The sequence below is a fragment of the Tetrao urogallus genome, assembly GCF_951394365.1.
Source record: "Tetrao urogallus genome assembly, chromosome: 3".
In the NCBI taxonomy this organism is placed as follows: domain Eukaryota; kingdom Metazoa; phylum Chordata; class Aves; order Galliformes; family Phasianidae; genus Tetrao; species Tetrao urogallus.
Window position 1 is genome coordinate 11,369,333 of NC_136815.1, and position 25,688 is coordinate 11,395,020.

Sequence of the window (25,688 nt, forward strand, 5' to 3'; positions counted from 1 at the left end):
TTCTCTTTCAAACATTAACCAACAGAATATATCTAGTTATCTACCTTGAAGTCAACTTACAACATCAAGAGATTTCTCACAGCAATCATCAGCAATGTCAAATAACAAGGTGGAACCCACTCACAGCGTGTCCCAAATCTCCATCTCCCCTTTTCATACAGAGTAAATCCATTATTATAAAGAACTCTACAGAGAGGGCCAACCACTTCAGCCTTCCCACAATTCCACATCTTCACTGAATTTTACCAGAGATGAAAGCACACCATCCATCTTCAAAATGGCCTTAGTCATCAATAGGGCTTAAAGCCGGCTCTAACATAGACCCTGAAAGCATCAAATTTCCTACTGTGCTGATCTGTCAAGGCCACAGTATTAGGGTGAACTTCATAATTCAACAATTCTTAATGCTCCGTATCACCATGATACATTTTTTAAACAGTTGGTATCACTGAGCTTTTAGAGGAAGAGCCAAATCTCCTACCTTTATACAGAAAGGCTTTCAGTATTACAGTACAAAACTAAACAGAATTTATGTCTGAGTAACGAACATAGAAAACTACTATTGCAATTCTGTGGTGACGGCACAGAAATTTAACAATCATCAGAAAGCCTACAAACAGCATGGTTAGTTATAAAAAAAAGATTGTCTCAAGATAAAAATAGTGCTGACAGCTAAAAAGCTCTCTGTTGCAGCAAGATACGCAGTAATGAGTAACAAGTTCTAGACAGTTTAAGCAATTCCCCAATACTGCAACACAGCACGTTTTTGTAACACTACTTTTACATGGGTTATGCTGCAGCAACAGTACACTTCTTAGTAGTTGGCACTATAAAATAACCATAATAGAAGAAAGGCATAGAGTGATCAATGTGTGAGAATCTCTATTTGACCTGTTCCTTAGGAGTGGTTGAAATAAAAACCGAGGAAGGGGACCGTCCATTCCATTCAGATAATACACCTTCTTTGAACATGAGATTCTTGGCAGGAAGTGGAACACCCATATCTGCAGAAGTTGGCTGCAAAATTGAACTTGAACAACCAGCATCATGGAGCTGATCCAGCGTTGAAGTACTTTCCTAAAAACAAAAATTAGAAAACTGTCTTAAAAGCAAGAGAAATAATGAAGGATTTAATAGGTAGAATATAACAAGCTATTCCAATCAGCAAATTTAGTATTCCTGAAGTGTGCTTAATCCAAATCATTATGCAAGTAAAAGTAGAACAAAGGAAGGCATGAAATAGGCACACAGTTGCCTCGGTTACATCTGCGTGCACATATTTATGTTCCAAGAAGCCTTCATGGAGGGCTGAGACTTAAAAATTAAGGGAAGATCTAGTGAAGTGAATATGCAGCTGTGAAATCTTCAGGACAGCTCTCACATCAGTCTGAGTGTGTTAAGCACTGCCACAATCTCATACGGTGCTAGGAGGTGTATATAGATATATTCAGAAGCACTGACTTGATCATAGTATGAGTAGACATATTTCCCATAAGTTTGGTTGCTCAGCTTAAAAAAGTATTTTTCCCCTCCCTGTACAGATAATCATCGGTATAAAAAGTGCATCCCAGAGACAGAATCTAAAAGGTTAGGAAGAAGGCACTTGAGACTTGGATGGTTCCAATGGCTTCAAACTTCTGGAAACCTCCAACATTCTCAAGAAGAAATGGTTTCAGGATCACACCATCTGTAACACTACCTAGGGAAAGTAACCTGCAAGTTTCTTGCTGTACTGAAAGGATAGAATTTTAGACAAATGTATCAAAGCATAAGCAACTAAGTAGATTCCATGTCATATGTGGACACATCTTGCTAGCATGTATTTCCATGCAGAACCACAGGAGGCTGTGGAGCAAGCATTTCTCCTCTCTTGCTACGCAAGGTCCTCCTTTCTGCCCTTGCCCTTCCCCCAGCATCTGTACTTTTACATATTTATACTCATTCATCATCAGGGAAGGGAAGAATTTGAATTTTACAGCACTTAATACAGTGGCCACTTACAGGAGGGTAAGAAAAGAACAAAAAAAAAAAAAACCAACAAACAAAAAACAAACACCACACACACTTTCCTATTCAGCAAGGAATAACAAAGGAGAGCAAAGAACATCACATAGCAGAATTATTTACTTGTTGATTATTCCTCCTTACCTGGAATGAATGAACAAAATTAAGGACCTGCAAGGACAGCTTTCTACTGGAATGTAACAGTTTTTGAAGGCTGTAAAAAGTCAAAGAGAAGAATTTATGTACAAACACAGAAAATCAAAATACATGCCAGAAATTCCCAACCTTCCAAGGTGCCCCAATTTAATCTAGTAAAGAATTATCATGGTAAACTGCTCAAAAATTTCTTTTGTAGTACCAGGCATTACATGACAAAATAAAAAGCTTTCAGACAGGAAGCCTGACAATAACATTAGCACATTAGGGTCAGGTGGTGAAGAAAAGAAGTCTGTGGTAGGCCAGGAAGGCATTCTAAACTTTCCTGATGTTCACATAGCTTCCAAAAAGAATTTACTTTCTACCTTGCAAAAACAAACAGAAAAGCAAGCCTACTTTTTTTTTTCCAGTGGCCTAAGGTTCACTAGGCACTAACATCACAGTTGGTATCCTTGAGTCAAAAAAGCTTGACACCATCACCTTACACACTTCAATTAGAATCGCTATGAAACTTAAAACTGGTTCTGGTCCATTTGTCATCAAGCTGTAGATACCCAAATCGTTTTGCAGGAACTCTGGACATAACATAACTATATTAAACCTGCAGCTGGTAAAATAAAGCTCACCTTTCTTTTCTACATAATCCATGAGTGGCAATTTTTCTGCAGACTTTCTGATTCAACTCAGAGCTGAAGAGAGGAATGCCAAAGCATAATTCCAGAGGAACCCAATCCAGTTCTGATGTGGGTACTAAAGACAAAAAAAAAAACAAAAGAGACAGCAAATATTGATCTCAGACCCAATTCTGTCAGGTCAGATCTATTCTCTCAGATCTAAAGGACAATTCATGCTTTTTTGAGGCAGCTCATTTACTCAACTGCTCAAAGATCTAAGAGAATCTGAATTCTTATTAGATAGGGAATGTTTAGTACAAAACATTTGTCATAGTTTTACCTTCAAGGCTTTGCTTGATTGCAGAATCCATTGATGTTTCTTCTATTACCATCTCAAATGACTCTGTACTCCCGTTTACATCAGATCCTGATGCTAGATCAGCATCCCCTGGAGGTAAAATAATCCTTACATAAACATTTAGATGAGTATATGTTTAATTACCAACTGATGCAAGGAACTTCACGCAAGTTTTGCCCAAAAGCTATACAGGAAAGCTGCTCTGAAAATAATGCCTCCTATTTTATTATGTTGGCCCACATCATCAGAGGCAGATGTTGGTGATACAGCAGAGTTGAATCTTCACACCCACATTCTGTTAATTTTGTAGCATTACAGCAGATGGCAGCAGAGGAACAGTCTGACAAAGCAATGTCTGACATGAAAGTACATATGAAGCAATGGTGTGGGATTGAACCCCTATATGAGTAAAAAATGGCACCCATTGATGTTTATAGATTCCTTCTGAATGTTTATGGAGGCCAAACAGTGGATGTGAGCACAGTGAGGTGGTGAGCGGTGCATTACAGCAGTGACAACAATGCATTACATCCTCTGCTGCAGATTTTTACAAGGGCAGCATGCAGGCTCTTGTTCATCACTGGCAAAAATACATAGCTAATGGTGGTGACTATGTTGAAAAAACAAAACAAAACAAAAAACCACCAGTGTTTTATAGCTAAAAATGTTCTCTATCACATAGTGCTACAGTGGTCTTTGTTTCCATGGAAATAAATAGGAGGTACTACTTTTGGAGCAACACACATAACTATTAAACTGGAAGAAATATTACAGAGAAATATAAAGTCTTACTGATCTTAGGACTTTAGAGCTACTTAGGGATCTTCAGCACACTTACAAAAGATTAAGTTCTGGCATACAAAAACAACACAACTTACATTTTAATGTTTTGAAATGATTTCTTCCCCCTCCTGCCAGTTATTTTAGTCCAATGATTTTCAGTTTGTATTTGCTAATTTAGGCTCAACGGGCAATTAGGAAGTAAGCCTACTGACAGCAGATTTAAATGGGGTTTCTCTCTATGTTGGATGATATCCAACACAGACTGGGAGAGCTGGGGCTCTTCAGCCTGGAGAAGAGAAGGCTCCAAGGGGACCCTGTAGCAGCCTTCCAGTACCTGGAAGGGATCTTACAAGCTGAGGAGGAACTTTTTAGAAGGGCAGGTAGCAACAAAACAAGGGGAAATGTTTTTAAGCTGGCAGAGGATAGATTTAGACTAGATATTAGGAAGAAAGTCTTCACTGTGGGGATGATGAGACACTGGAACAGGATGCCCAGTGAGGCTGTGGATGCCCCCTCCCTGGAAGCATTCAAGGCCAGGCTGGATGGGGCTGTGAACAACCTGGTCTAGAGGGAGGTGTCCCTGCCTATAGCAGGGGGTTGGAACTAGGTGATCATAATGGTCCCTTTCAACCCAAACCATTCTGTAATTACATATGATGCAGAAATCCAAATCCTTTGAGTTTAATCCTTTGCTGAACTTTGCTGAAGTAACTGTTTGTAAATTAACAGAACACACGCACATAAAAAAATACTGATAACTAACCTCTTCCATCAGAAGCATCACTCAGCTTCCTGTTAGCTTGCCGACTTGTAGAATTCAGCATAGTGACATAGCCACAAAAATGCTGCAAGTCTACCTTGTTTCTCAATATCTTTAAAGCTGAATGAATGCCCATGTTCACACGAGAGAAGTCTAGAAGAAAGGAAATACACAACCCAGTTTACTTTAGAGAAAACCTCCTCCAAAGCCATATAGTTCATGTCTAGTCAAACTGGCTTTTATCTAGATTTTTTTTTGACTCCTTTACTGCTACAGATTAGCGATAATATGGGAGGACGTGGGGTAACACTGAAGAAGAGAGCTGTCGTGCGCACAGACAGCGCAGATGGCTAGGTTCAGCTAAGAAAAAACAACATCCAACTCTCTCAGTGCCACAGTCTTGTAAGAAAAATCCAATACAAGAACTTCCACAGATCTGATATTCTGAAGAATTATAGTACAGTACTAGAGGGCAACAAGGAGTTTCAACACTGACTTCTTAATCCTAGAATTTTCTAAGTTTACAAGCAGACATACTAGAGGGAACATACATAAAAGGCAATCCATTTTGAGCATAATAAAAATTAGACTATGAAATTAGCTTTATTTCTAGTAGCCTAAATAACATTAGGTTTCATATCTGCAAATCTGCAGTTTTTCTCAAATTCTAAGCTAGAAAGCTTATGGCCAATCCAAAGCCTCCTATCACCAAGGAGTACATCAGAAAGTTAATTTCTGCTTTTTAAACTCAGTTGTACTAGGAAGAAGTATTATTGCAACCTTGCCGCACGAGGTAGCATTCAATATGGTGGCACAAAGATTACATTAAATAAAGTTACCTCCCTGCTGCTCAGCTTCATCAAATGGAAAAGGTATATGCACAGTTTCTCCCATTCCATGCATACCGTGCCCCTGAACATCAAGAAAATCACATTAGGCACCAAAAAAAATGTACTCATCAGCTTAGCTTAGTCCTAATCATGCTCTCTTTTAAAGGCCACCAATCATATAGGTGAAACAAACATAGAAATATTTCTGTATTAACACTCTCAAAATAAATAGATTGAATAAGATACCCATCCTCTTCCCCCTAAAATGCACATGAATGAAGATGATTAGTTAAGCTTCTTGAAGTTGCGCACTTCAAGAAGCGCAGTTTCTTGAATAATTCATACTGTCAGTTACCTTATACATCACTACCATCCAAAAGACTTGTGGATTATACATTTTCATTTCAGTTTACTATATCCTCAAAGCTTCTATAAATCCTCATCTCATTTTCATTGAGCAAAATTCTTAATATTTGCTCATAATGCAATAATGCATATTACATATGCATCGACAGTCTTTATCCCCTCTAAACCACACCAGCAATGGCTAAAGTTAAACATTTTTCAGCTCCCAACAAAAGCATAGTTCTCTTACATTCTTAATCTACTCTTTGATGCAACAGTTTTACCCAAAATTATAAGTTTTCATCACTTACAGAAGGTATTCCATACCTGAATTAGAACAGCTGAATGCGTTAAAGCATCATTCAACATTGTGAGCACATTTGAAGTAGGAACTACTCCTGGATCGTGACCCCAAGATGTTATAAGTAAGCGATCATAACCCTAGAAGACAGAAGGTTATGTACAGCAGTAATGGACTATCCAAGCACAAAGTGAAATGCTGCAGTTAGGCTAATAGCATGCTGCTACAATTCTCAAGTTACTGCAGATTACAACTCTATAGCATTATACTTTCTACCAAGGATCACTCATGCTCACATTTCTGGTAAGGACAGAAGTTTGCCAATCTCAAAGTTAAGATGGTAGTTTGAGTAGAACGTATCTGTCAACCGTCCCTACAGGACTAGGTGGGCCTCGCAGCAGTCTCCTAACAAATATGAGATGAAAATAATTCCAAATAAATCTAAATGCTAAGCTAACACTGTCAAAAGAAAGCAACGATATATATCAATCCCAGAGTAGCCATCCAAAGGGAAGGGACAGGAAGGCAAAAACACTGACAAACTTCCCAGATTTCAAGACTGAAAATGTCTGTAGGAGTTTCAGAAATGTCTCAACAGTTTCTCAAGATGACATGGCAAAATAAAAGCAGGAGAGAAGCATTTGCATCAGTACAGAGAAGGGCTCCAACAAGTTTGTGATAATGTAGGACATGAAATCAAACAGTAGAGGAAAAACAGACCCATCAGCTCTCTGAAAACACAGGTCACTTTGGAAATGTTCCAAGGCAACTACATTGAATGTTTTTTATTAATGAAAATACATCATCTATTTACCATCAGTTTAAGTTACTGACAAAGTTTCAGTCAAGCTCTTAGAAGCCTTATGGAATGCTTTCTGCTGTGTATGTCTTGGTTCATTCAATCCCGTTATTTTAAAACAAGTCTTAGAAATAGAAGTACAACATTTTTCAAATTGGAAAGGACATGAAGAGGAAGAGAAGATATATGAAAAGAGGCTGGAGGAACAGAATCTACATCTACAAATCCAAGAGCCAGAGATAACTGCTTATGTGGGTACTAAGAATACGCATTGCTCTCTGAACACCTCCATACTACTGCAGTATGCTCAGCTCAAGTGTCTATCTGAATTAAGAGGTGCAAATTGTAGAGATCACCCTCCAATTATAAATATGAACAAGACTACTTTGTGAACCTTGCTGTAATCAGTGAGACACAGACACTGCTACGTGTCTGCTGTGTGTCGATTAAAGTTAATAGAAACCACAATTTTTTGGTTCTGCCAAGTTTAAAAGTTGCCATGTCACTCCCAGCTAGGTTTGCCAAGGCTACCAAATACCTAACAATACTCCTTCATGGGACACAAGTCCCTCTGAGGGCCAGAACGGGAAAAAGCAGCATCTGAAGTCTTTCAAGCTTGAATTGGACATACCAAGACCTGGGAATGTTCAACTTGGAGCAAAGAAGGCTCCAAGGAGACCTGATAGCAGGCTTTCAATATCTAAAGGGAAGTTTATAAGAAAGGACACAGACTCTTTAGCAGGGCCTGTTGTGCTAGGACAATGGGAAGTGATTTCAAACTAAAAGAGTGGAGATAAAGACTGAATATAAGGAAGAAGTTTTTTTTTTTTTCATTAATAGTATAGGAATAGGCTATTCAGAGAAGTGGTGGACGCTCCTGGAAACATTCGAGGTCAGGCAGGACAGGGCTTTGAGCAACCTGCTCTAGCTGTAGATGTCCCTGTTCATAGCAGGGGATTTGATGACCTCCAAGAGTTCCTTCCAACTCAAACGACTATGATTTTATACTACATAAAACTTGCTCCTAAGAAAGCTACAATAGCTACTTGATTATACCTCAGATTACAACTGTGTGTGAATTCTTTAGTATACAGCACATCTTTGAAACATTAAGAGAAGGGAGAGAAAAATCAATCTGTACTTATACTACCTGAAAAATATCTGGAAGTTTTCGAAGACGTGTTCCTTTAGAGAGCAATAGAGAGGGTGGTCCTTGTCCAGTTATGTGGTAAATATACAGTTTGAACCAAACTGAACTGACTTCTGGTATTGCAGGTCCAATATGCTGAAGAGATTATTCAGAAAAAAAAAAATAGAGCCTATTATTGCAATTCTTACATGTACGGATATAATTTAATAATTGATAGTTTTAAAGAAACATAAAGCTAGTTCTGCAGCATAGGAAGGAGTACAAAAATGTGTTAATTTACTAAGGAGAGATGATATTTGTAGTGGGGCTGGAACTACGTGATCTTAAAGGTACCTTATAACCCCAACTATTTTATTATCCCTAGGTACTTTCTCTCTTGATAGTAATTTATATCAGCACAAGTTCAAGAAGAAAAAAATCTGTGGTTAACCCTATTTGAAAGGTACATTGCTCATAAATTAAAGTGTAGTAAGTATTCACATTTTACTCAATAAATATTTTTAAGAGTAATTGTAACACTATATAATGTATTTATAGTATTTATGTATTCATATTAGAATGTAATAACTACGGCTCTTCAGAAGAGACACATAGCAGACATGCACAAAAACAAAGCTACAAAACTATTTCTATTACTACATACTGTTTTTTCCCCTAGTATTTTTTCACCTGGGGTGTACAGCTACTAATAGGTCGAATTTCATTGGTGAGTGGTGCCATGGAAACCAGTAGGGTATAATTTTTGTTGAGAACTCTACTGCAGGTAGCTGGATCCAAGCCAAGCAAACTCTCACATCGTAAGAGATCCAAGGGAAATCCTGTGATGAGAACGTAAGATTCTTGATTATTTGGAATGGAACATAAAACCTAAAGCGTGATTTCAGATTTTCCATTCCGCCCTCTAAGCCATTAATACAGTATTTTCCAAAACAAAGTTTTAAGTTACGTACAGACTTATTCAAGTTAATCCCAGTAATTTCAGCAGTTCAAGTAATACAGGATTCCCTGGCAGAGTTACAACTTTGTCCTCACTGACTAACTGATCCCAGAAAAGCAAAGCACATTATTACTATTACACACAATTATTAAAAGAAAAGTTAAGCAAGATTTTACAAATATTTATCTTCATTAGAAAGAATACACTCATTTTCCTAGCACAGAAAATGTTTTGTTTTGTTTTTAAATAGAAAATTCCACTTGAATAAAAGGATTACTTCCTTTATTACAGCCTTAAGAAGCACACAATATAAAACCAAACCCTTCCTCAATTTCAGCTCATCTTGCCACCATTACCATTAAGCATAATCTTTGGACATTAAGCCCAAGCCTGTGCACCAAATCTGTCATTCAACAAAACTCAGTACCACAAACTCAAAGGATGAAGCAATGTTTTTTTGGGTTCAGAATACTTTTAATCAAACAAGGCACTGATTGCCTTCTGATACAGCTGAGTACATGGCAGATAAGTAAAAACATACAAAATATTTCCTCAGAAGAGTTCACAGTACCGTTAGTTGGTTGGTCAGGCTGTACAGCTTGTGCCCCTAAGTCTTTATTATGCCGTAAAAACAGTATTGTGTTTCTCAGTGTAAGTGCGTGATCAAAGTATCGCTGTGCCTCCCCTTCACCTGTGCTTTGAACCTAAACAAGAAGCAAAATAAAGGCACATAGATGGCATATTGTTTGCACAAGCATTAATAATGCAATAGGAAAAAAATCAACAAGTTTTCATTTGAAAGGTTTTTATGGCATAACAACCCCAAAGGTTATACACAGCAACTATTAAATGAAAAGGGAGCCTTTGTCACGTTAGTCAAATTGTCAAAAAATACATAAGGACATCTATAAATCTGAATCATGCCTCAGTTTTCAAGCAAAAAGATTTAAATTTCCAGTACTCCTGACTGGTGTAAAAGAATACTGCAATTAACAGCACAGCCCTCTGATGTAATTCTGAAGTTGTCCTTCTAGAATTATCTTTAAAAGGTGGATTAGTTAAACATACTAGAATATAACAGCCAAGTTTTTCTAAAAAAACAATATGCAGATTTTCAAAAATATTGCAAATCACTTTTTAGTAAGATGTTATTTAACAAACAAGCCATAACACAGATGCATGTACACACAGACCTGGGTAAACGTAGTTCTTTAATTCAATCAGCCTACCAGACATTCTACATGTTCACATACATGCATAGTATGTTCCACAAAGTCCCTTGCAGCATGGATACTGTTAATAATCAACAATTAACTGAAGCACTTAGGTTTGGCATGATGAGGAGCATTCATATCACTCTATTGTTAAACGAGGCTCTTAGAGCAGACTTACAAAATGAAAATACTGAAGGCTTTTTGTCCCTTTACACTAGTGCTGAGAAAACATTCGGCCACGCATGCAACAGATTACCTTCTCCAGCTCCACCAAGAAACTGTCAAGGGACTCATCTGACAGTTTCCCTACTTCAAACATAGTGACCGCATGACTTTTCAAGTTCTGGAATAATAAAACAAAACTGTTTTAGTTCTTTGAAAAGAGAACAGGCAAGCAAAAATGTTATTAAGCAAGTGTTTCTTAGCCACAACAATGTAAGTTTTAAAAATAATTATAGCTGTGTTATATGGAAGTAAAACATCTTCAAACTCTACATGTTGAGTCTTAGTGTAATACACTGAACAATTTGGACATACTGGTGAAAGATTTCCCATCATTAGAAAGGCAGTGAGGGTAGAATCAAACAGGAAGGCAATACGCTTTGTGTGTCCGCTGGACAGATTCAGGCTGCTCACACTGGCTGTTTCAGCTAATAAAGAACAAGGAAAAAAAACCAAACAAACATGATTACATTTAATTTAAAAACGAAAACATCAAGTCATACAACTATTTAAAATAATCAAAAAGCCTTAGTTAATGTCACGCTGAGTGCAACAGAATTCCCTGATCAGTGCTGAATAATCAATGTTGATCATTCATGTATTGGTATGTTGGCATCAGCTAATATTGATAACATAGATGAGCAAAATACCTTACTTACTAACAGTGAGGCTGAATAAACCAAGACTTAGACATCACCTCCCCCCCAGTATAATTTATTAAAAAAAAAAAAAAAAAAAAAAAATCCTCACAGATTTTACATTTCATTTGTTTATAAACCCCTTTACAGCCTACAATGCTATAAAGTAATTGTTCCTATGTATTAGATTCATTGGTCGTGCTAACCTGGATCATCTTGACTGTTGGTGTCTGTATCTGTGGCTGAAGACCCAGCTTCCTGTACAGGACTTCTGTTTTCCCCACTGTCCCACGAAAGCAGCATCTTCTGAGGATCCAAAGTACTCCTATTAACGTGAATTAAAATCCACAACTATCAGTCACTGCAGCACCAGAGAACTATTTTTGCCTTCCAGTGCTAGTATTCCAATTCCAATGTCCAACACATTCCTTTCAATGTTTCTGAGCCCTAAATCAGTCCAGCTTGATGGCTCTCAGAGTCCTGCTTTTGCTTCAGCAGAAAAGTTTACATGGTGGTTTGAAAAATACCAGGTTTTGAATAACAGAACTGAAAAAAAAGTGATCAAATCACCACTGTTCAAGAAAAATCCAATGAAGAGTCTTCTTCATTTTGTTCTCACATTCTGAATTAGCATTAATGATAACTGGTTTTTTGTTTTGTTTTGTTTTGTTTTTTTCTTCTCCTTTAAGTGGCTTAAGAGAAACTGAATTCAATGAAGTACCTGACAATGCTTAGATCATGTAAACTGGCACTCCAACTTGGAGAACCCTTTGCTTTCTATTATCAGGATTTTATACAGATAAATGTAGATTAAGAGTGTCTATGACTGTACTACTAGACAACCTCACAGCAAGTAAGCAAGCTTTACTACATAATCACATGAAGCAGTACCAACAGGCATCATCTCTGTACCAGCACTGTAAGAGCTGTTGTTTCCTTCCCAGTGCTTCAGAACAAGCTCACACTTGTCTGCTTCAAAAGTAAGTAATGAAGCACTTAAAAGTCAAAAAGCCACCACTGAGTAATGGCAACAGAAGTAGTATTTAAAGGGCACATTACCACCCCTAATCCTCAGATCAGCAAGATAATCAAGTATTCATGTCACTACATACACACACACATTAGAAAGCCAAGTGAAATTAGAAGTCAAAAAAAGGAACCAAATCTAAAAAGGAATCAAAATAAAAAAGGAATCAAATCTAGCTTTCTCTTCAAAGAGAAATACACTTCGTAAAAGAACACTTACTTCAGTCTGTTCACTGAAGGAACATTCTTCCACGATGGATGAAGGTTATCCAAGTTTATGACTTGGCCTTTTTTATGAGCAAAGCCTAATCGACAATACATGGACACAGCATTCTGAAGAAACACATAAAAATTACACAAACATAATAAGGAATTGCAACATGAAACCCCTCCACCAAGCCAACCTGCAAGACTGAGATTTTCACATCGAATAACACAAGTGCAACTCACATACCTTTACTAAAGATAAGTCGATCTCCAGGACATTTGCAAGCTAAAAAGAAAAAAAAGAAAAGTCAACAATGCAAAATTAATAATGCAGAGTAATCCACAATTTTTGGGCTTTGGCATTTTTTGCTGGTTTTGTCTCTTTATTTCTTACTACAGACTGCAATGGTAGAAGCAATTTTGTCTTGACCAAAAGCAACAGGGAAAAAAATGGGACGAAGTCTCATGATCGTTCCACTTTAACGCATGCAAAAGAAATATGAGGTTATCTTCTACTGTATAATTTTTAGGTTAATCATGTATATTGTAAGACAGAAGAAAATAAAATCTATGTGTGTTCATAAGGTATTTTTTCAGGTACTTTTTCCCCACACGTTTGAGAATGAGACCTTATGAAAAAAGAATTAGAACCATAAATATTTATGCAAAAGTTAGGTTCCTACTTTAAGCCAACACCCTGCATGTTTTCACAATCAGAAATTTTTATTTTTGTTTTTTCTTAATTCACACTAGCAAAACAGAACCAAGACAGTTGGGACAGAAGGAAAACAGACTCCCATTCTAACCAGTACAGAATAAACTGCATAAATTATTCCCACGTAATTCACTCCAGCTGATGGAGTTGCTTCACTGAATGTGCATCTTACTGCAGAACTAATGAAGTTGCATTCAATACTAGGGAAACCTATTTATCTCAAACTCTGCAAGTCAGACAATACTAATAAAACTCCTTGATACCTATCCATACTTATGCCTTAAGTTTTTCACCTGCGTGCTTTGGGCCCTTTCATGGTTTTCCCATCACCAAGACACAAGGTGAGTTTTACTTACCTCTGCCACATTAGTGTGTTCATCTATTGAAACAAAAATCTTGTACAGGAGTGTTTCAAAGTAATCACCTTGCACTCTGTTCATCACAAAACCTTCAAGTGGTGGCACTGAAAAGAATTACTTGCATGATTACAACTTGGTAATTTTCTTTTTTAAACAGAAACTGCATAAAACAGAAACTAAAGTAACACAGTGGTGCCTGTATTACCATTTTACAATGGTATCTGTATTACTCAAGTTTCAAAGAATAAAAACCTAAAGAGAGTTTATATGGTACTAAAATTTCTCCTAGCCCTTAAGAAAACAACGGTTGCCAAAATTTTTTTTAGTATTAAAAAAACCCACTCTGTTTTGCATCACTGTCTTTCAGACTCCTGCTCATTCACTACAGATAACTTCTAGCCACTCAGCCCATAAAACGGTTTTCTAACGCCAACAGAGAGTAAACTGTGAAAGAAAAAAGCAAGTGGGGATTGAGGCATAACAACAAAAACAAAAAAAGTCACCCTTCTTCCACCTCTCCACCCTTTGGGAGCAGCCAAAGCTAGTATTTCTTGTATTTAGAGGGCATTTGCTTAATTGATCTCTACTACAGTAACAACATGGAGTTCTGCATGGGCAGGTTTCAACAGTGTGTGTCTTTATGCAACTCAGAAACCCTTGAGACTTAGCACAGCACGAGCTGTTCAAAGGCAGCCATGTGCTGCACTAGTTTAAGCTACCTAGTGCCCAGACACAGTGCGCTGCTGTAATTGAGGTGACAAAACAAAGGATGATGGAACTGATATCTATTAAATACAATTTTTAAAAAGCTGAGTCAAATAAAAAGAAAAAGCTGTATAGGAATGAAAAGCTCAAGCCTTTTTAGCACAGCAGCTACATTTCTTTACATTGTGATTCCTTTCCATTACAGACGTACAGGAAGGTACCTATGTCGTACTGTGGATCTTTAAAACCATCAACTTACCTAGATATTTATATCAAAAGATATGAATTCAAATTGAAGAAAGTCCTACGTACAATTTAAAACCAATGTCTTTATAACAACTGAAATAAATCCAAGAAAATGCAGGTTTATACTACAAACACATTTACTTGCCTGCTATACAGCTGTCATCAGATATTGGTACATCGAGGTAAATAAATCCCTTGTTATACAAGCCTGTATAAATTAAAGCAAATCATTGGAGAAAAAGCATTTTGCAGAGTCCTAATGATACAAGTAGACTTTCCCATCAGTTCAGTTCAGAATGTAAAGCAGTATTTCCTATTAGCTTATACAACATTATTTTGCAGTACACAATCAATAAACCACATCCAACATTCAGCAGGTGTTATCCTATAACAGAGCTCTTTACTCGAAGTTTGATGCAATATACCTGGAGCTTTACAACTACTTCCCTCAACACTTTCTGAGTCATCATGCGCTTTTCCAGAGGTCTCATCACCCTACCAATTGCTTTCAGTAGAAAGAGCTGTGGCGCTTCAGCCTGGAGAAGAGAAAGCTCAGAGGAGACCTGATGGCAGCCTTCCACTACCTGGAAAGGGACCTACAGGAAAGCTGGAGAGGGACTTTTTATAAGGGCAGGGAACAACAGGATGAGGAGAAATGGTTTTAAACTGGAAGCAGGTAGGATTTAGACTAGATATCAGGAAGAAAGTCTCTACTGAGGGTGGTGAGACACTGGCACAGGTTGTGTTCACAGCAAGGCTGTGGATGCCCCCTCCCTGGAAGCATCCAAGGCCAGGCTAGATGGGGCTGTGAGCAAAAGGAATGTGTTAAATTACATGAAATAATATCAGAGCAACACCTCCTAACATCTCACTGTTAAATTATTCACAGAACTTAAGACTGCAGCCTGTACAAGCTCTTGAGTATTTCCCTCCACATCCTCCCAAACTTTAGCTATCCTCAATTCTTTTATACCTAAGTTTTCAGACAATGCTCTCTGAATTTACTGAGCAATATCTACACACAGAAAAGGAATGCCAATTAAACACTTACTGTGAACTACATTGAAGTCCAGTGAACCAGCAAGCTGAGGACCTGAATCAATTATCTTATCAATAGCAGACTTTTCCGATGTAGTACAAATCTAAGTAAATAAATCTGCGTTAGTCTGTTGCAGAAATGAATCTATGCAACTTGAATAATACTGCTAAAAATAATAATAAAAAAAAGAACCATGAACATTTCACATTCAGATAAGTCACAGGTAATACAAAAACACAGAAAGTAACCATGTTCTTCATTAAAATGCTTGCACTGAAGAATTCACCGCACTTCTTGCTGAAGTTTTTACTCTTGTCCCTAAATAAAGTTACATGTGCTCTAGGAATAGTATTTAATTGCATAGGTATTTTACAGTAGTGTATATTAGCTTTGCTTTTTAAAACTTCTAAATTAAGTGTTCAAACACGCAACTAGAACCATTCTAGAAAGAGGGCAATTTCAATATCAAGCAATTTCCTTCAGGTTAACTACTTTGGAATGTCAGAATGTACACAACCACTGTCCAAGATACTCCCATTAACAGTCAAAGGAAGTTTCCATCACTGCATTGACTATGCTCCAATCAAAGGTAAAAGGTAAACCAACACAGAAGGAATTAAATACAGATTTGGTGTACTGATGGGCAGTTGGCTGAATATGAGCCAGCAGTGTGCCCAGGTGGCCAAGAAGGCCAATGGCATCCTGGCTTGTAGCAGGAACGGTGTGGTGAGCAGGACTAGGGAAGTCATCCTGGCCCTGTACTCAGCACTGGTGAGGCCTCACCTTGAGTACTGTGTTCAGTTTTGGGCACCTCAGTACAGAAAGGACATTGAGGTGCTGGAGCAGGTCCAAAGAATGGCAACAAGACTTGTGAAGGGCTTGGAGAATATAGCCTGCAAGGAGAGACTGAAGGAACTGGGGCTGTTCAGTCTGGGGAAAAGAAGGCTGAGAGGAGACCTAATTACGTTCTTCCAATATCTGAAAGGTGCTTACAGCAAGAGCAGGGTTGGTCTCTTCTCACTGGTGACAGGATGAGGGGAAATGGCCTCAAGTTGTGCCAGGGTAAGGTTAGGTTGGATATCAGGAAAAACTTCTTTACAGAAAGGCTTGTTAAGCACTGGAATAGATTCCCCAGGGAGGTGGTTGAGTCACCATCCCTGGATGTGTTTGAAAACCATTTAGATGTGGTGCTCAGGGACATGATTTAGTGGAACGTTGTTAGTTAGGGTAGTGTGATTAGGTTGTGGTTGGACTCAGTGATCTTTAAGGTCTTTTTCAATCTGAGTGATTCTATGATTCTGTAAGATCAGGAGACTATAGCTGACTGTAGAAAAACTGTGAGAATGAAATAGGATACTGTGAAAATGAAAACAGAATGATGACAAAACATTAAGCCAGCTCACAAGTTTTTCAAGTTTCAAATGAAACAAATAGGGATACAAGGAGCAAAAATAAAGTAACAAATAAGGTCCACTAGCACTGAAGGTGAAGATTTAGTCAAAACCAATACGTGAGCTAAAACATGAAATTTGAGAAGGCACATCTTGCTGCCTGTTCCCTATAAAGCACAGCAGCACACGCTTCAGTTCCCAGTTCCGCTGACACAAAGCAACCTCAGCACCAAATGTGACACAAAGCACAAAGGAGGAAGAGGGCAGAATATACCAACAAAGAATGATACCACTTCTACCAGTTCCAATCTCTATTTCCATGTCAGTTGTTATAAAAGCTCCAATCTTCAGTCAGTCTTTGTGTAGAATACACAAAGGGAAGTCTGTTTTCAGGAACCATGAGTGTATTCAACCAAAATTAGAGCTGCCAGCTGCACTGAAGTACCTTGATGTCATCCTCAGTGATGTAGCCAGACTGCACAACCCACCAAGCTTCTATGGTAATTTCCACAGGTTTCACAGGTAACAGATCACGCGCAGTTTTCCTTCTGAAAAATTTCTGCAGTGGTACAGTCCATTTGAGATAGAAATAAATAGCACTTCACTCGTGCAGGCAACCATCTACCTTTATATAATCTGATTTTTAAGTACATCATATTTAGACTGGGCACACAAATACTATTAACCTTGCCTTTTAGTAAAGGCCCACACTTGATCAGAAACAGAACGTGCTTCCTCCTCTCTCAAATTATATGAGATTGGGTTGTAAAAAAATTATTTACACCTAATACTGTCAGATGTAATCTCCACATATATCCATATTCTGTATGTCACTAAGTTTATCTAAAGATATTAAGATCAAGTCCAAGAACAGCAAACAAGTATACAATTGGTCTACTTAAAATAAATGCAGCAGTCTTAAAATCAGTTTTAATAACACGGTTTATTTACTTTAAAAGAGCAAGATTCCATATTCTCAGTAAGAAAGATGCTATGAAAGCACAGTGAATTTCGGTACAAGAAAGAAAAACTAAAATGTACTGTTCATTTACCAGTTAAATAGCTCATTCTCCATTCTCTTCCACTGTATAGTTGTTACGTTTAGATCCACACTATCTACTTCATATTTTGGTGGACACCCTTGTATTTGTTGATTGTTATTATGTTTTGGCTTTTTTTAAAGTAATGCTGAATATCCGTTCTTTAGTCTATTTTGGTTTCAGTACTTTTTTTTGTTGTTAAGAAACAGAAAATAATTAGCAGTATGTTACGCAGTGCTCAATCAAGTGCACATAATAGCAAACTAACAAGGCCCACAAATTTTTACCACTCCTTCCTTTCAAATCATGCTCTATAGGTGAGGGAAGAAAGAAGAAACGGAAGACAAACTTACCTTAGAAGATCTACATTGGTTCATTAGATCTATATATTGGTTTCTTCCTATACCAAGAAGTCTTAGACCTGGAAAATAATCAAAGTTTTATTTCTCTTGGAAGGGTTTAAGCTGAAGATACATAAAATCTTCTTGAAAGAATCAAACCTACTTGTAACTAATACTTTCATTTACTCCTTCTTCCCAAAATAAAAGGATACCTGGAGGAACTAAACTCAGTCCCAAATGAATTTATGAATTTGGCTAAAACCATGTCCATCTAAAAAGCACAATCTATTCCTATTCATTTACTTTACATTCTATATGTATATTTTTAAGTATCCAGTTTCTCTCAAGTCAAAGAGTAGCAGGGAATAATCCAATTTTTTTCTCTTCTGCCTTCACTCCAACAGGTTTTGGAGTTACAATGCTTCAAAACAAGAGAACTAAAGTTGTACCTGTTTCGATCAACAGGGTGTTTTTCTACCCTACTGCCACACCATGCACTTGATTAGAACTATGTAAACTAAGAATTAGAGCACAAAAGACCATGTAAGCCTTTAAGGAAGATGACTAAGATCTAGCTCTGCTCAAGTAAATCAGAATTTAATTCTATAACTGCCAGCCTTCAACCATTAACAAATTATGAAAAGGTACTGGAAAACTACCCAGGAGCTTTAACCCACATCCTGTCTCAGTTGTCAAGGGGTGATCATTCTGCCCTCCTCCAAGTTTAATATGAGCTTATGCATAACCTGCCCTTCTTGTGCCCACAACAGTCTAACAGAAAGCAAGACAGTCTATCTGGCGCATTTAGGGGTATCACAAAGTGACAATCTCTTTTCTTGTAAATCTTTGTCCGCTGGTGCTAATTCATAGCAGAGCCAACAGCCTTTCAGAGTTTTTCCAAAGCTTTCTGCCCAACACACACCAAAACACACAGTGGGAAAGTATCAGCTGCTCAGCTGGATGACACAACAGCCAGTAAGACTTTCCACCCAGAAGCTCAAACAAACAGGAAGGCACTACATGCAAGGACAGAAGCTGTTTTTTACCATGCCTAGTATTACTTAAATCAGCCCAATTCCTGTGCTTATCATACAGACAGTACATTGCATGGAGAGCACACCTTCTTGAATACCACTATATAAATGCTTCTATACCTTCATTAACACATTTGTGCTAAAGCAAATAGATGCCCCATTAATTCATTTTCAGAAGGTCCTTAACTCCAACTCACTGAAAGCAGTACTGCAGATAGATAATACTTACAGTCGGCAGCAGTAAAGTTGGGTAATGAATCATAGCTTTTTTCACTGTTCATTATATCCTGAAAAAGACAAGAAAATTCAATTGCAGTAAGAATGTCATTGCTTCAGAGAAGCAAATGTAAAATTCATCCTTTAAAAAAAAAAAAAAAAAACATGAAATTAAATCAGAAATCTATTAAAGTCAGTACAGTAATTCTGGCTAGGATAACGTTAATTTTATTCATGGTAGAAGATGTTTTGGATTTGTGATCAAAACAGTGCTGATAATACATGAGTGTCTTAGCTACCGTGGAATACTGCGCTTACACAGACTCAAGGACATCTCAGCTTCTTAGCCTGCCCCAGAGAAGGGGCGGGGGTGCACAAGAGGCTGAGAGGAGACAGAATCAGGACAGCTGACCCAAACTGTCCAAAGAGATGTTCCATATTGTATGACGATATCATATGAAGATATCATACATGGTATTCAACAACACAAGCTGCAGGAAAGGAGGAAGAGAGGAGAGAGAATGCACCAAGCTACAGCATTTGTCTTCCCAAGTAACCATTACACGTGATGAGCCCCAGGAAATGGCTGAACATCTGCCTGCTGATGGGAAGCTGCCAACGAGTTCCTTATTTAGCTTTGCTTGCGTGTGCAGCTTCTGCTTAACCTACTGAACTGTCTTCATCTCAACCCACAAGTTTTCTCACCTTTACCCTTGACATTTCTCTCCCTCATCTCTCTGACATCCAAAGAAAACAAAAAGGTTGCCAGAGAGCTGACAGAAAACAGAACCATTTTAGTACTCACAGAAATAGCTTTTGATATGGTCAAATGCTATTTCTGAAGAAGAAAACAACCATACAAACGTGTTGCTCTTTTCTTGTTTAGTTGGGTGCGTTTTTTTGTTTTTTCTTTTTTAAGCAAAATTCCCTTTGTATTCAATCAAAATTTTTATTTACCAAACAGAATGGGGTATATCTTTCATAAGCAGTTTGAAATGAAGAATCACAAATCTCAAGGATCAAAAGAAAGATGGGCTTAAAAACAAGTCCCACCCAACTCCACATGACAAAGTCCAGTTCTTGAAAGCTTTATGGGGGTACAAGGGTGAAAAAACAGCAGATACAAGTAGTTATCTAAAAGCTGCAATTCGTTAGCAGTTCCTACCCAAAAACAAACAAACCACGTGACATTGTCTTGCATACACTGACATCTCTAGGACATAATACACCATTTCTCACCATAGTTTTGCACTCACCTCCATTATGCCTGTGTAATACGAAAACGGTGTTACCCTCAGCCCTTTCACCATTATGTCAGACAAATGGTAGGGGTACAACATCAGGTGGTCACGGCTGTATTTTAACAGATCCTCGTAATATTTACGTTCATCTTTCTTGACATGCTTAACTACAAGAAAAGAAGAGAAAAAGTTGCATTGTTAGATCAAGTTCAGTCAAAAAATGTCTCAACAGAAGACTAAGAAAGACTATAACAGAGATTGACAGAAAGCTAAAAACAAGATAAAGGAAGGCTATATGGCATGTAGCATCCAGAGATTTCTATATACAATATAATTACTTTCAGAGCCATTACACATCAGAACAGAGCAGATTTACTTTGCAGGTTACCAGGAAGTGGCCCATTGAGACAACTCATGCAGGCTCTCTGGAAAATGATCTGTTAATTAGTCAAATTATTATCTACTGTAAAAGAGGACTGAATGCAGTCAGCACAAAATAAAATGGGAGCCTGCAAACAAGCCTGGACTCAGATGTGAAGACTTCTCATGATGTTTTATCATTCAGAAGTATTTCAGGGACAGAGGGACCTTTAAACAGGACTAATTCTTATAGTTTTAGAGTAAAAACAATCTTCCACAGAGAAGATTCGGGCAGCAATTAAAAGTTAGCTGCTTTACTCACCTAAGTTATTCCGGTACCGTAACTGATTGCGGATGCTGTAGAGTACAACCTGCTTTTCATATTCCCTCTGAGAGTTTCCAAGAGCCTTAAAAATAGAAAAGCCTTTTAGCTGATGTGCACAAAACCTGTTTTAGTTAAACCAGCACAAGGTGTCTCATAAGGAAGCACATGCAGGCATATGTTATTTAATGAGTCCCTCACATCATTATAGTGATAGTATCTTCAGTTCCTCTATGAGGTCAAAAGTATCTTGAGTTAAATGGGTCCCTCCACAGAAGATGGCGAATTAAATAGTGATTTCTAGATATTATTTCTTTTTCTAGAGCCATTGTGACCAAAAAAGGAGCCTGTCATCTTCAAATCAAAGGTTATAAACATTCTTTTAGGTTACATGAAGCACTGAGCATTACACCAAGCATTCAGCATCTTGCAGCCTTGAAAAAGCACCTAGAATTAGTGCAGCATGAATCAGTAACTGTGAATGACACAAAGTTTCACCTATGGCACCTGAGAAGCTTATAATAAAATGAAAAAGTTCAGCTGTAATTTCCCACAAGCAGGCAATCAAGTGATCTTTGGTCACAAGATTAAGGCATACAGTGCTTCACTATCCCAAAACAAGATGAAAAGAGAACTTTCAGTTAATGTTTTAAATGCCTTATTTCAAAACCAGTCCTGCAAAATCCTTCACATTATTCTTCTGCTCAACTAGAAAGTGAGCAGGTTTTCTTCGCCTGGTTCCCTCACTTGATGCCCATGTAACAAAATACACTTAGATTGAAAAGTACTTTACTGAATATAGGGGATCCCTTCTACTCTGCCCTGATGAGGCTACATCTGGAATATTGTGTCCAGTTCTGTGCTCCCCTGTTCAAGATAGGGAACTGCTGAAGAGAGTCCAGCGGAGGGCCACAAAGATTATTAGAGGCTGGGAGCATCTCCCATTTAAAGAGAGGCTGAGACCTGAATCTGTTCAGCTCAAAGAAGAGAAGACTGAGAAGGAATCCTATCACTGCTAATAAATATCTCGTGTGGGAATCAAGTAGATGGAACCAGGCTCTTTTCAGCGGTGCGCAGTGACAGAATAAAGGGCAACAGTCAAAAACTGCAACACAGGAAGTTCCATATAAATATGAGGAAGAACTTCTTTATTGTAAGGGTACAGAGCACTGGAACAAGCTGCTGAAAGAGGCTGTGGAGTCTCCTTCTTTGGAGAAATTCAAGACCCATCTGGATGCTTTCCTGTGTAACCTACTGTACAGAACATGCTGTAGCAGGGGGGTTGGACAAGAAGACCTCCAGAGCTACCTTCCAAACTCTGCAATTCTGTGAATATACACGACAAACAAGCACAGTATCCATGCACTGCAGAGCTAAGCATCAGAGAAGAGAAATACACTCACAGAAAGGATCCATAACTGACTTAACTTTGAAGTATTTTCTCCTGGTACAAAAATATTAAGGGCTACTCTAAAACTAAATACAACAGAATCCCAGAAGCTACTTTAAATAAAATAACACATTATACAATGATGTATTTTCCACCTTAATCACATAGCATGGCACTCTGCTGGGCAAGTAAATGTAATGCAACATTCACCTTCCTCTGTAAGAGGAACTACCTGACACTCAATGGAGTTAACTATTCAGGGCCTGCAGTCACTACTCTTCCTCTCCATCCTTTGTGCAAGAGCAGGAGTTGCTTTCCATCCCACCCACTTCAAACAGAACTTGGCTTTGGAGCAGAGATGGACACCTTCCTCTTGACCTGACACACTACCTGCGCGCTGCTGTGAGGGACCTGTGAAACCCAGCACATCAAACTTTCATGAGCTGTTTTTATTCCCCGGGCCACACAGTGCACAGCCCTCTGAGCACAGAGCAGCACCGCTCTCTGATGGCACCGGGCTGGATCAGCTTGCCCCCAAGAAAGGATATACAGATGCTCACATCTTTCTGTCTCCACACAGAGATCCCAATCTGCCCAACAGCCGCCTCACCCGATAGGCACCACACCACTCCTATGTGCCCCTCTCCACACATACACCCCCAAACAACCCCTGCACGCTGTTCTCCCCACATAAACACCCCAACCCTCCAGCAGAACCCCACATCCCCTTCTCCACAGGAGAGCCCAGGTCGCCCGCCCACCCGCGGTTGGCAGAGCAGGGCAGTGCCGAGCCGCCACATCTCCCCGCGCACCGCTGCCCGCGCCCAGGAGCCGAGGCTGCCCGCCCGGCGCTACCTGCTTCACGCTGGCCGGCAGCCGGGCCCAGAGGTAGTTGTGGCGGATGTGGAATTCCACGTCGATGTTCATGGCGAGGGGAGCCGAGCGCACCGCACAGCCCCACCGCCGGGGGGCGCTCCAGCCCCGGGGCCCCTCTGCTCTTAACCCTCGCCGCCACCGCCACTGCCTCTTCTTGCTCGCCCGCTGCCGCTTCCGCGTCACGGCCCCGGAAGTGATCACGCGTCACTTCCGGTGGACACGAAGGAGCTGCGCATGTGCGGTGTTTGAGAAGGGGTGCGGAGTTGTGCGGGCTCCTGCACGGGTTCCTTTCTTTTCTTCTTTCCGTCCCTCCTTCCCCACCTCCTTTCCCTGGCAACCGCCTGCCGTCCCTCTGCGCCAATGCTGGTGACTGCTTAACGTCAGGGCAGAATCTGGAGCAGAAAGAAGCGTTTCATGACGTGGAACAAGCAGGAATGCTTCTTTTTGCCCTGGGTTATTTCAGCTGATTGTGTAGGGTCTGCAAAGCCTGGGCATGAAAACCTGCGGACCTGAGTGCCTGCTGCACCATCCTGCTGGGCATTGAGCCAGTGGGTTGATGTGGTCAGGGAGTGCCTTCTCTTAGCAGTTAAGTTTTTATCAGTCATGCTGAACGTTATCAGTCAAAATCAGTGCCAACTTCCTGTGCAAAAGCATTTTCTTACTGTCAGCAAATTACAAATGGGGAAGAACTGTTTCTAACGCTATGCAATGTTTTAGTAGATTATTAGATAAATAAGTAAAAACAATGGAAAGCTTGGTAGGAACCTTCAGGCCATGGTGACAGGTGAAAGGGGACCAAAACAGAGAGCAACTCAGTGCTCTGTTACCTTTGAGTCAGTGTCAATAAACTACAGGCCCATTTCTGCATCTTTGATGTCACTAGTGTCTCGGGGATCTGACTTGTGTGTGAGTGCAGAGACACATTGCCGCAAGCAACACATGTGCTGTGTGCTGCCCACAGAGATCTCAGCAGCTGGGGAGGTGGTGAGATGAGCTCTTTGGTAATTCAGTCCAGGAGAGCAGTCATAGCCTGTGGAACTGACCTCATCCTTCAAACCACAGTTCTCAGGTTTCACTCTCTGTCACACCCAACGCTGGTTTATAAATGAACTATGAAGAGATACTAACACAAAGCTTTTTCTTGCTCACTGCTACATAAACCAGGCGGTGCAGGACTTTGGCTGGTACTGTCTGTTTGTTTTTGATATCAGTAATTGGACACACCCCACAGAAGGGCAGGATGATTTTTTCATGGATGGTTCTGAAGTAAATTCTCTTGTTAGTGGCACCAGGACATAGTAACTATTTTATTAAATCAGGTACAAAAATTCACAAGCTAAAAATTCTGGTAGTCAGTATAACATTAATATATGCAATAAAAAAATAAAAAAGAACATATTTGATAGCGTGGTAGTTTCCATTATATTCCTATCAGCTAACTCAGACTTTTCAATGATAGCACTGGCAAAAGGGAAGCAAAACCAAGAAAGTTAGGAAGAAACATTTGGTAGGTACAGTCTTCCTTTGTGAGAACAAGCAGAAATCTAACACTTCAGCCTGGAGTGCATCATCCTTTTGTTTCTTCTTCCATGTTGTGTAATCTACCCTTACCTTTATTTGACTCCTATTTCTTAGGTTTGTTTAGATCATCTTTTTGCCTTTGATGTCTCTAACTTCATAATTCATTCCATCAGTTTGCTTTCTAAATTGATTCCTGTCTTCTTGTTCTCTGCATCTGCATGAAGCCTCCGTTATGGCTTAGTGTTTTTTGAAGTTTAATTTGGTTAAAAGTACCTGTCACAGCATTACTGGTACACATATGTTTTCCTACTGTACTTCTTTTAATTTAGTCTCTTTTAGTTTTACACAGTAGTTACACACAGTAAATCTTGAGATTTACCTTCTCAGTTCACTGTTTTTTCAAAAGTTATCTGCTTATTTTCCTTATTAGAGATCTTTTTTGCTTTTTCTGTCTATGCTTTTTCTTGTCTGGGCGCCTACCTGTGCAACCTATTGTAGGGAACCTTCTTTAGCAGGGGGGTTGGACTCAGTGATCTCTTGAAGTCCCT

General features: G+C 39.0%; 1 protein-coding gene across 1 annotated transcript; it reads right to left on the reverse strand.

Annotated features, from left to right (window-relative positions):
* Window positions 1-882: 882 nt before the first annotated feature.
* FAM91A1 (family with sequence similarity 91 member A1) lies at window positions 883-23,670 on the reverse strand (the record flags this gene model as incomplete). The annotated part of the gene is made up of 24 exons (XM_079533172.1): window positions 883-1,077; window positions 2,149-2,218; window positions 2,787-2,910; window positions 3,115-3,222; window positions 4,679-4,828; window positions 5,515-5,587; window positions 6,178-6,291; window positions 8,101-8,235; window positions 8,770-8,918; window positions 9,609-9,741; window positions 10,508-10,594; window positions 10,789-10,901; window positions 11,318-11,436; window positions 12,358-12,470; window positions 12,592-12,630; window positions 13,416-13,522; window positions 14,515-14,577; window positions 15,421-15,511; window positions 17,245-17,358; window positions 18,193-18,260; window positions 19,444-19,501; window positions 20,687-20,838; window positions 21,354-21,438; window positions 23,599-23,670. 24 exons carry the CDS (start codon window positions 23,668-23,670, stop codon window positions 883-885), a joined length of 2,532 nt encoding a protein of 843 aa, XP_079389298.1.
* Between the last annotated feature and the right edge of the window lie 2,018 nt (window positions 23,671-25,688).